Genomic DNA, 12,120 nt, shown 5'->3' with positions numbered 1-12,120 from the left:
CACGGCCCCAGGGTGCTCCCAGTTCCATCCAGCCTGGCCTGGGGCACTGCCACAGTGTCCCAAGACCCTCAGTCACAAGAACCTTTTAAGGAGTTATGGATTAATAAAACACTGCCAACAAGGATATTTATGTTTTTGACCCAATCCTTAAATGTTTTGTCTTATGGACCCAGCGTGAGCTTTCTTAGCCAATGATGTTGTGACACACAAACCCACAGTGCTGCATTCTAAGCTCCTTGTTCATCTCTGGAACTGCTTTTATTTTTCTATATCTTAAACTCCAAAACTCTACACTTTCCTTTACTTAGCTTAACATGTCCCTACTTTAAACTACAAATCCACATCCTTGCTTCCAGCACCTCAGTTTGGGAGCCTTTCCCAAGGTCTCAGACCAAATCCTATGTTTAATTCTTGGCTTACACGCCCAAAGTTCTGAGAATTCCCTGCATTTCAGGTTCCAGCACCCCTGAGCAGCCAGATGGAAAAAAGCCCTGCAAAATTCATGATCTGGAACATGAAGGAACAATTCAAAGAAATATCTGTAAGATTTGATTGTTGTTCTATAGCCTTGGGGAAATATAGACATTTTTCTCCCAGAAATGGCCAGGCTGCTTCTTGTTAACTTTTCCAGAAAGAGCAAGCTAAAAAGTAAATTTATTCAAGCCCTAAGAGATTGCCTTTAGAATTTTACCTGTATCTCCACTAGATCATCATTAGTGACAAAATAAATCTTCAGTGATTGCCGAATTCCTGTTTAATTTATGGACATCTTTTTGAAAAATGAAGGCTAAAATATACACAGGTACACGATAATAAATTATAGATTTGAAAAGGGATATGCAAAGGCAGGAATCTGAGCCATCATTTTTCTCTCTCCCTTCATCTCAGATGGAGAATCACCAAACTGCAATGAGCTCCATGTATCACAACCCTGCCTGGGAGACTTTTTAGCTATAATTATTAAAATTAGGAAATACTGAACAATGCAAATGTTTTCCCCTTGTTCTGTGCATGCCACACTATTGCACACAGTGAATTTCTTTGCTCTGTGTGTTAACTCTTTGTTTTTATACCCAATTCCTTGCCAGCCAGTCTGGTTTTCCTTTTTATGTGTTTCCAGGGATCTGGGACTGGGAATTGCTGTTCCTTCCCTCAACAGGTTGTTAAAAGTCAGATTTTACACAGGGCACTCATTCTGTAAAACCCAGGAAAAGCCCAAATTTCAGCTTTTTGGATTTTTTAAGAGAAATGCTGTCCACAGTTCTGTGTGGGTTTTTTTTCCCCTCTGTCAATTCAAGATTAATGAGATTCAACATGAATTAATGTGGACACTTCAGAAACTCACAGAGGACTCTGTGATCTTAGAAGTCTTTTCAGACCTAAATGATTCTGATTTATGGGATGTGAGCAAAGGTTTGGAGCTCAACAAACAAGCAAGAGCATATGTAGGTCACCCCTTGTGGAGCTCACGCTTTTCCTGCTGCTGAACAAAGGAAGAAAATATTTTTTTTTACCTCATTTTGCTGTTGCGCAGAGGAAATTTTTAATATTTTTGGAAAATTTTGCAGCACAAAGCCTTTGTCCCATTTTTCATCTGGTTTAAGATGGCTTCTCACCTGGATCTGACTTGTGAGCACAAGAAGAGATGTTTTCCCTGGCAGAGCCATCAAACACTGGCACAGGCTGCCCCTGTCCTGGGAGATGCTGAAAATCCCTGGAAGTGACCTGAGCATCCCAAAACGGGTTTGGGTGGAAGCAGAGGATTCCCAGGGATGTCCCCCAGCTTCAGCCACTCTGTGATCCAGAGGGGAGGCTTGGCTGGGAGTGTGGATCCCACACTCCTGAATTTAGTGGGAATCTTTGTTAATTTAGCCATGAAAAATGACTATTTTTGCAAGCCAGGTGGAAACACAATCATGGGAACATGTCATCCTGGCACAGCCTTCCCAATCTTTCTCCTCCCAGAAATCCCAGGTGGTTTTCACAAGGGGACCTGCTAGCCAGAACATTTGAACAACACCATCACTTCCATCTCCTTTTGTCAATATTTTTAATCAGGAATCTTCCCCTAAAATATTCCCACGTGGAGGTGGCCCAGCAAGGTTATCATAAAATTAGTAAAGCTGATAAGAATCGCTGTGCAGGAGCTAATGCCACCAGAAATAACATCAGGGTGAATGCCAACCAGCAGCTCAGAATAAACCCAACCCCACTGAGGCTGACATCCACTGCAGTGAACACCAGCTGAGCATAAAATAGCAGAAGAGCACGTGAAGGATTTTGGCCTCTGCCTGCTCTCAATGCTATGTCTAATCTGAGGGGACAAAACATAAATCTTTTGAGGCCAGTGGCAGCAATTTAATCCCAAATGCCCAGAGGGAAAGCCCTCAATGCTTCGGGTGAGGATGGATTTATTTGGGTTTTTGACTGCCCCACAGTTAAACTTTGGTGCTGCATCCAGGACCCTGGGAATTCCCTTCCCTGCCAGCAGCTCCTCATTTTGAATGGCACTCCCAATGGATTTTTGGGTCCCTGGACTGTGCTGCAGCTCAGGATAGGAATCTGATTCATTTCCCATCGTCATGTGTGGCTTTCCAGTTGTTTCAGCTTGGAATGTTACACCAGATGGGCCAATTCCATGGCTTTGGGGGATGGAATATTCCCTCTGCCACAGTCACAGCCCAAGGGCTGGGTGGCACAGCCCTCAGCAGCACAGCCTGGCACACAGAGCTGCTCAGAATTGCCCTGCCCTGGTTCTGTGCACGGTTTTATGCTGGTAATATGGATAATCAGTGTAAGCAGATCCACTTACAGGCACAAAATAATGAAGCTTTCTCTGCTGCTTCGGGGTTTTTTGCCAATATTTCATGTGACACCCCTCCATTCTTCTCTCCTCCTTGGTCAAACACGTAAAGCCAGGAGGGAGAAACAATTTATTTATCATGGTGAGAAAATCAGATTTGTATAAATGACACGAGCAGGAGAGAATCAGGAATTAGTGCTGTGAAGGAAGACTTAAGTAACCCAAAGCAATAAAAAGAACTGTGCTGATTAACTTCTCAGCTTGGGCATTTCATTCATTCCTCAAAGCCACTGCCCTGCATCAACTGGAATATTTCATTTGCACTTCAAGCTGCCTAAGAACTGCAAAAAGAGAGCTCTAGGAATGCTGGCCTTGGGTTTCTCAGTTACAGCTCCATGGTTTCAGAGCTGACCATCTCCTCCTGCCCCTGCCTTGGGTCACAGGTGATCAGTGCCAAGGCTGGAGAGGAAAAGATGCCCAGAGGCACCTGAGTTTGTCATGACAGGGCTTTTTCCTGAGGGACATTTCAGCAACTGACGGTGCCAGCCCTAATTTTTTGACACAGCAGAGGGGAGAAAAAGAGGGAGTTTGTCTGAAATGTGTTGTCCTGTCCTGGTTCCAGCAGAAAAGTGCCTCCAGTGGGTCAGAGCATGGTCTCATCAGCTGGCTGCAGAGAGCACTCATGCAGCAACACAATGGAGCAGGCAGAATGTGAATTAGCCAGGACAAGAAAAGCACAAAACAAAACCGAACCAGGCAGGAATGGAGGGCAGAGGGAATGGAGACCCACGTGAACTCGTGCCCCTCAGAAACACCACAGGGTGCTGGCAGAAATGCAGTTTGTGCTGGCTTTGGGCTGCCGTCCAAGAGCAGAACATGAAAGAGCTGCTGCAAGCCCTGGGGCGGATGGAACAGGCACCCCCAGGGGCAGAGCACAGCAGGACAGGGAATGGACATTCCCAGTGCCAACAGCAGGACAGGGAATGCTCAATCCCAGTGCCAATAGCAGGACAGGGAATGCCCAATCCCAGTGCCAACAGCAGGACTGGGAATGCTCAATCCCAGTGCCAACAGCAGGACTGGGAATGTCCAATCCCAGTGCCAACAGCAGGACAGGGAATGCTCAATCCCAGTGCCAATAGCAGGACGGGGAATGTCCAATCCCAGTGCCAACAGCAGGACAGGGAATGCTCAATCCCAACAGCAGGCCAGGGAATGCTCAGTGCCAGTGCCAGCAGGGAAGGAGCAGGAGCCCCTGGCAGGCTGTCGGTGCTCGCTGGGGCTGGGACCAAGGCTCCAGGCTGAGCTGGGGCTCTGCTGAGCCCTGGCAAGGGTCACTGAGCAACAGCGAGACCCAGGGGCTCCTCATGCTGCACCACAAATGGCATTGCAGACTAAACTCCCTGTTCTTCCTCCAAGGAATCAAATCCTTCTCCTTCCTCCCTGTCGTGTGCCAAGCTCTGCACCAGCCCAGGGGCTCCCTGCACATGGTGGCACCACAGCAATGGGATGTCCCCAGCACATCCCTGCCAAAGAATTCCTGCCTCCCCAGGGTCTCCCTGCAGCTCCGCTCCCCTTCTTCCCCCACCTCTCCTCCTCAGATGCAGCTCAGAGGAGAAAAGTGACACATTTATATATAATACACACACAGATTATACCCTATATATGTGTAATACAGAGATCTTCAAATATTCTAGGTATCCTTTCAGCTGTGTGCTGACACACATAAATTTAAACCTGTTTACACACATCCTCAAAAGCCCATCTATTGTTTTTATGACGCATTTTATTGTGTGTGGGTATATAAAATAGATCATGCAAATGCCAAGGGAGAGACAAAACATTCACAGAGTCATCCACAGAATGCAGAGATTTAAACCCAAAAACTGCAGCTGTCTGTGGGTTTCATTTTGCCAGGTGCTATGCAATTTGTGATATGGCCTATCAAAGCAGATATAAACATTCTTGCTTGTGAGCAAACTTTTAGTAGTTCTTAAGCAGTGGAGCTTTTCTTTTTTCCCCCAAAAATCCTGTCCCACATGTGTGGATGAGTGGAAGGGAGTCTACAATGCCAGGAGCAGGGTGAATGACGTTAATAAAGTGAAATACTCTCTGGTTGAGATTCAAGTCACTCCTTTGCAATAAGTGTGGAAGGAGGAAAATGAGTTAGGACACATTGAAATGATGCTGGCAGAGATTTGGGACAGTCATTAATTTACCAGCTTGCTCATAATTAATAGTAACTAATGGCAGAAAAGAGAAATAGGCACTGGGAAACAGAGCAGTGGAATAGAAACATGAAATGAATTCTTCTCCCTCACTATCTGCTAAAAGGTTGCTGGTTTGGGGGCTGATTTCCCCTGTAAAAAGGAACAATGGGAGGAGCTCCAGGGAGCAGAAACTCTGCCCTGGGTCAGAGGCTGGAGGCTCCCACTCATTTTAGGGAACTTTCCAGGCTCCTGTGAGCGTGACCAAGCAGAACTGAACAGAATTTAACACAAGGCCCTTCCTGGAGGCAGGATGTGCCAGGATTCTCTGTGTATGCACAGGGGGGATCTCTCCCAAAGCTCTCTGGTGTTTCCCACACTGGAGGAGAACCCCAGCAGGGCTGAGGCTGAGAATGGTCGGCAGTGCTGTTTGTTTGTGGTTTGTTTGTGCCTTTTAGCTGAACACTGAGGGGCAGGAAGGTGCCCCAGCTCAGGGAGAGCCATTCTGCAGGTTACTGCCACCCTGCCCAGGGGGAGGCCAGGGCAGGGCTGCTCTGAGCTTCCCTTGCCATTTTTAGGGAAAAGGGACCGATTTTATGCCTCTGGGGACAGAAATAAACGCAGCGTTTCCTCCAAAAACAGCTTTCTGAAATGTGATGTTTAAACTTGCTGTGATCACAGCGATCTTTTAATTGGTATTTGCTTTCCTATGTGTCATGGTGCTCCAGCAAAAGTACTTGGGGCTTAACATTTTTGAGCTTAAAAACTAATTTTACCTCCTCACTTACAAGGAATTTAAGGGTGTTTTGGTCACATGCAGTTAAAGATAGAGAGGAAAAATTTATAAAAGTATTCTGCAGTACCTTAAGCTGGGTCAGGGCTGCTAAAGTCCTGAGGGCAACAGAGTTAAAATTTCTCAGAACTTGACCAAGAAATTAAGAAAACTTCCGTGTTTTTTTTAAACTTCCACATTTCCCAACATGTTAGAATACACTTGTTTTTCTGATACTGTGGCTGCTTCCAAACTCAAAACAGAATTCTGGAAGGACACAGAGGTGTTTTACATCCCCAAATTCAGTCATGAGGCCCTGATATCAGACAAGAATTTAGCTATCAGCCTGACAGCATTATATGAACTGTAATTTGTCTAAAAATCACACATTAAATCCAACTGGAATTCCACACCGTGGAACAAGAATAAAACCTTCAAATTCCCGTGCAAAGGACTCTGTCACCACTGCTAATATCCATGTGCTACGTGTTTATCCTCAGCTAAAGAAACAAGAAATCAGCATTGCTCATTTCAGGGAAAATTCCCCTGGAGAACCCAAAACATGCTGGGAAAAATGCAAATTTGGGCTGGGACCGCCCCAAAACGTGAGAAATGCACAGTGGGGCTCTGAGCCCCAAAACATGACTGAGAAATGCACAGGGGGGCTCTGCCCCAAAAGTGTGCTTGAGATCACTCGAAAAATCAAGGGTATGAGGAAAAGTCAGAATTAATTTTGAACTCCAGAGCTCAACAGGTTCTCTGGCAAGATCCACTCTGCTCACAAAGGCCAGCTGAGGCACAACAAGGAAAGCAAGCACCACCAAAACCAAACAAAATCCAGGCAATCAAAGCAGGAACGAGTTGAAACTACCCAGGTGTGTGCGTAGAGTGTGAACAAGGATGGAAAGCATAACAACACTTAAACTTAGCAGCACTTTAACTTAACTTATACCTTAATTTACAGCTTAATTTATAGCTTAACCACAACAATCTAACAGAGGAACAATATTTAACAGCATTCAGGCTAAATTAGAAGTATAACTTCACTTAATTCCCAGATTGCTATGGCATAGGGTCGAGGGTGTGCACACGCACGGCTAGCGCAATATAAAAAATCTTGCCAAAAAAAATAGAGCAAGTGGGAAAACCCCGCTCGGGGGTGGGTGAAATACTCACTTTGGATGTCTTGGCACCTCCTGAGGGGCGGGGGATTGCTGGTCACGGCCTGGAGAGATCAAAGGGCCCCAGGGGCCGGGCTGCGGGCACACCGATGGCTCATCCCGGCCACTTTCGGGGATGGGTGGGCGCTTGTTTGGAAGTGTGGGGCGGGAATGTGGCGCCGTGCAGGGCACAGCAGTGTTTTCCAACAGGAGAAGAGCAGGAGGAGCCGCTGCGAGCGGCCAGGGCTGTTTGCTGGGCTCAGAGCCCGGCCCAGGTGCTGCTGGGCAGGCCCAAGCTCAGGTTACGCCGCACCTGGAGCGCAGGTAAAGACAAAGAGAGACACAGCTGGGAAACGCCAGGTGCGGCTCTGGCTGGAATCCCGCCGGGAATCCCAGCCCTGGGAACCCTGCACAGCCTGCAGTGCGGTGCAAACACGAGGCAGCCCTTTCCAGGACCCCTCGGAGGCAGGCATCATGCGGGTGCCTTTCCCTCCATCACACTCCAGCGTGTGCTGCCGCTGCTCGGAGCAGTTAATTTCTGCAACAATAGTTCGGCAGGCTGGAGAGGAATGCTAAGTAAACAAATCTGAACGGTTTCAGGTTTGGATCTCGGCTCTGCAATTTTAGTTCTGTTGCTAGGTGGGAGTCATTCTCCTCTGGTGCTGTTTTCTTTTTTCAGAGCAGCTCAGGACCCATATGTTTGCTTTACGGTGGAGCACTCCGAGTCCCACGGAACCCGCAAAAACCAAATTTAAACATTTACTTGACAACTCCGAGCCACCAGGGGAACCGATCTGGGGGCCGAACCAAGGCCAGGGGATGTTATAATCCCTGTGAGTGAGAGTTCCAAATCGGCCTCGAGCATCCATGGCTCCGTGGACACCTGGCCCCAGCCCTGCTGTGCCCCGTGAGGCTCCTGCCGTGCTTGGGGACAGGTGGCCTGTCCCTCGCTTGGCACAGAGCGGCACAGACCCTGCTGGGAGTGCTTCCTTCCCTCCGCTGTCCCAGGGCTGTCCCTCAGCCCGCACTCCTGTGCGTGTCACCTGTCCCAGGGCTGTCCCTCAGCCCGCACTCCTGTGCGTGTCACCTGTCCCAGGGCTGTCCCTCAGCCCGCGCTCCCGTGCGTGTCACCTGTCCCACGCCAGGCGCTGCGGGACGGAGCTGCCCCGCGCATCGGGACATCCCCCCGAACCCCCGGCACGGCAAAGATCGGGAGCTGCGGGGCTGGAGGGCACGGGGGGACAAGGTTCTCCGTGCCCAGGAGGGGCTGCAGGGACAGCGGCAGGGACAGCTCTGCCGCCCTCTCTGTCCCTGTCCGTGTCCCTGTCCGTGTCCCTGTCCCAGAACCTCGGAATCCCAGAGTCCCAGGGATTGGACTGGGTTGGATTGAGAGCATCCACACCGAACCCCTGTCGCCACCCGGAGCGTCCGGGTGCGTTTGGGATGTCCCCGGAGCGGGAGGCTCCTACGCGCCCTCCCTGGGCAGCTGTCCCTGTCCCTGTCCCTGTCCGTGTCCGTGTCCCTGCGCGTGTGCGCGCGCGTGTCCCCGAGCGCGCGCGCGTGTCCCCGTGTGCGCGCAGAGCCCGGAGCCGCCTGGCCCCGCCCGGGGCCGCCCCGCGGGAGGATCCTCCCGCTCCATCCCTCCCGCTCCATCCCTCCCGCTCCATCCCTCCCTCCGTCCCTGGGGCGCGGGGCGGCGGCAGCGCGGAGCCCCCGCGCCATGGGCGGGCGGCGCGGAGCGGCTCGGAGCCGGCCCGCCCGGGGGTAGCCGGCATGAACTGAGCATGGCGAGCGGCCTCGGCCCGCGCTGGCCCCGCCGAGCGGCCACGGGCGGCGGCGGGGGGCTCCTGCTGCTGCTGCTCTGCGCCGCGGCCGGGCTGCCCCGGAGCGCACAGCAGGTGCTGCGGATCGGTGAGTGCCGCCGCGGGGCCGGCCGGGGGCTACGGGCACCTCCCGGGCCGCGGGCAGCTCGCCCGGGCGGCGGCGGGACCCGCGCGGCTCCGGAGCCGGGGATGCTCGGGATGCTGGGGATGCTGGGGATGCTCGGGGATGTTCAGGGATGCTCAGGGATGCTCGGGGATGTTCAGGGATGCTCGGGGACGCTCGGCTGCCCGAAGTTGGCCCCGGCGAGCGGTGCCGGGGAAGTTGGGCGCGGGGATCCCGCGGGGTGTCGGCTCCGGGCGCTCCGCGGGGCGCGCTGCGAGGGGCCCCCAAAGGCGCGGGAAGGGTTCGGTGACCCTGAAATCGGTGCCGAGGGGTGCGGAGAGTCCCGGCTCGGAGCGCAGGGCGGGCGGCTGCGGCTCCGGAGCGGGACCGGGGGGATGCGGGACGCGTTTGCCGCTACCCCCGGGCAGGGGCAGCTCCGCGGGGCTGCGCGGAAAACTCCGCGGAACGGGAATTTATTTCTGAGTGGAAAACTCCGCACCATGGAAACGGGGCTCGGCTCACAGGAAGCCTCTCTTCCTACAGTGGGTTTCTTGTGTCAGTCAAGTGAGACGGTGCATACAAAGTGTCGGAAGAGTTCGGGGTTAGGAGAGACTGTGGGAAAGATGTAGGCAGAATCTGGCACGCCGCTGTTTCTGTTTATCCCTCTTTCGCTTGGCAAACACTGAACATGAGGCGGGGGAAAAAGGAAACAAACAAGAGAAAAAAAAATTTTTTTGAAAAAAGGCAAAGAAGCTGTTTACGGCGCCGGGGAGAGCATCCCGCAATTCCCAAGGGCGCGCTGCCGTGCGGAGCTGAAGATCGCAGCCCTGAAGCCCAGGGGAAGGCTCCTTGTGCCCGCAGAGCGGAGGAGCAGCGCTGAAATGAGGGAAGGTGCAGCCCTTGGGAGTGCTGGGCGGCGGCTTGCGGGGGCAGAGCCGGGCACGCCGCCCCCGCAGCCTCGGACGCTGCCCCGCTCCCGGCTGTGCCCGCCCGGGGGGCGCTCCCCTTTCCCCGGGGCTTCGGGGCGAGCTCGCTGTTCCCCGCTCATTCCTTTCCTGGAACGCGCGCCACGCAAAGCCGGGCGAACCCACAACCACAGCGGGGATCCAGGGACGTTCCCCCCAGTGAAACCTGGGGAGGAAAATCCCGTTGGAATCCCTGAGCCGCAGGCACCAGCGGGATGCTCTGGCAACGCACAGAATGCTGCCTTAACTTACTCTGGTTTGGTGGGAACAGCTCTGAAGGAAGGAGCAGCGTGCCAGTGTTTAAAGGGCTTGAGCTGAGCCTAAATGCCCGTGTGCAGGACGAAGGCTCGGCTCTGCACTGCCTCCAGGCTCGCAGGGAGCCGGGCAGAGCTTTGGGGTGCCCCCTTTGCCCTGCAGAAGTTCTGTGCTGCTCCCAGCGTTCCTTCCCCGAAATTGCCCTGCCCCACCGGGGGTGCGGGCCGGTGAATCTCTGGGTCAGATTTGCCCTCCCGGGGCTGGGATCCCAGCGCTGCCAGCAGGACAGGGCGAGGCACAAAGCCGACAAAGTGCTCGGCTTCCAATCGTACCCGTGCAGAGGGACGTGCAGGGCAATCAGTGTGCTAGGGGGCTGGGAATGCATGAAATATTGAGTGTATCCTTCCTGCCGTGGCCCTGCTGCCTGCGGAGTAATGATGTTATAAAATATGAATCCTCCTCGTCCGTTAGGGGCTGCGAAGTTCCTCCGTGGAATCCGCCGCTCTCGGAGGTGGCAGGGAGGAGTAATGGCAGCAACTCCTCCGAATCTGTCTGTGATAACATCATAAAACCATCCCCAAGCATTTCTGACAGCGAAGGAAATGCCATTAAGCCATCAGATTGTTTTCCCCGTGTTTTAGTTAATTAAGGGAAGAAAGTGCAGCAGTTTGTGCCCGGATTCATACGCTCAGAGTTTAATTGCATTTTCCGCTGTCAGGGAGCTTTCAGATTTGTTTTTTATTAATTTTTTTTCCTGGCTTGTAATAGGGATGAATGGATTGTCTTGGTGGTGTTTAATTAGTTGAGAAAGGACGTGTGAGTGATATGAATTTTAGTTATTCCTCAGCACTGACTAACGATTCCTTTTCCAGCTCTCTAAACAAAAGATGAGGGATGGCAATGTGACCAAGTAAAACTGACTCATTAGGATAAAAGTAATGGATTTTGAGATAAGATGGAGCTTGAAGTTTCAGTAATAAAATAAAATAAAATAAAATGCTGCTGTCTTTCTTCTAAAATGCTGGGTATTTCTTCCCCGCTCCTGCTCAAAAGCTTTTCCCTTGACACAAGAGCTAATGGAGCTGTCCAAGGAAATACCATCTTTATCTGCACATTACCCACCAGACTGTATTACGTAAAAGTGTGTTTGAAGTTCATGACCCCAATATTTCTTACTGAATTCCAAGGAATTTTCAGTTTTTACACCAAGTCCTTCCTATCTCTGCTACTTGCACCACTTGTATGAAATGAATGATCTCCAAGAAAGAATGGTAATGAACTGGAGCAGATGCTCAGGTGCAGAAACAGCTTCCAAAGACATCTCAGCAGCCACAGAATAATCCATTTGTTGGTGCTGGATGCAGAGCTCTCATTCCTGGACAGATTACAGATTCTGAATAGGTTAAAAGGGTAAAATACAGCGATATTATGTGAAAATTTACAGATGGTCGTCATCTGAGCTCCATTCCGGGTTAGAACTGACCAACAGCAAGTTCTTAACAAAGCACTGGAGTGATTAAAAAAATGATGGATGAATCTTGAATTATCTCTGAAATTACCAGCTCGTGGAAATGAACAAATGGGCAGGTTTTCAGGAGTTGCTCGGGGTGAGGAGACAGAAACCAGAAGGATTTTCAGTAATTTGTGTGTTTCTGTAAATGGAATATTTACATAAGGGTTCATTCTTTGCACTGATTTACTCCTTACTCAAGCAAAATTCCCAATTTTAGTGAATTTTCCACAATAGAGGACTAGCCCCATAACATTTCTCTCCAACTGAGAAATATCAGATTTAAACCAAACACATGCAACTCAACCTAACCCACAAAATACCAATTTCTAACAAGTTGGAATTTTCAATATAGATTTCAGAATCTCTGTTGGATTTCCCCCAGCAGGGCTAAAGCTGTGAGCTCTTTTCCTGTGTGAAATTGCCATTTTCCCCTCGTGAGAATGATAAAGGCAGAAAACCTCATTAATTTCTCTGCAAATCTGCTACTTTGCACCAACTCTTGTTGAGATTTTGTTTGTG

The 12,120-nt window shown here is 51.0% G+C and overlaps 2 protein-coding genes across 7 annotated transcripts in view; one reads left to right on the top strand and one right to left on the bottom strand.

Annotated features, from left to right (window-relative positions):
- The window catches only part of LOC139585286 (uncharacterized), a 445,268-nt gene that overhangs the window by 31,192 nt on the left and 401,956 nt on the right, over positions 1-12,120 (bottom strand). The gene's annotated exons all lie outside the window — the stretch shown is intronic.
- GRIK1 (glutamate ionotropic receptor kainate type subunit 1) overlaps positions 8,565-12,120 on the top strand; it is a 102,757-nt gene continuing 99,201 nt past the window's right edge. The window contains exon 1 of one of the 5 annotated variants that reach the window (XR_011676992.1): positions 8,565-8,853. Coding sequence is in view for 4 of the 5 variants with exons in the window: in XM_071417851.1 (XP_071273952.1) it covers positions 8,727-8,853 (127 nt within the window). In the remaining variant the exon portion in view is untranslated. The remainder of the gene's footprint in view (positions 8,854-12,120) is intronic. The other 4 variants (XM_071417851.1, XM_071417853.1, XM_071417849.1 and 1 more) reach the window with 4 other exon arrangements.

Source organism: Agelaius tricolor, unplaced genomic scaffold, assembly GCF_023055355.1.
Source record: "Agelaius tricolor isolate 1412-34295 unplaced genomic scaffold, bAgeTri1.0.p SCAF_71, whole genome shotgun sequence".
Taxonomy (NCBI): Eukaryota; Metazoa; Chordata; class Aves; order Passeriformes; family Icteridae; genus Agelaius; species Agelaius tricolor.
Note: the sequence above shows the minus strand (reverse complement) of the source record. Positions and strands in the feature narration are given on the sequence as shown.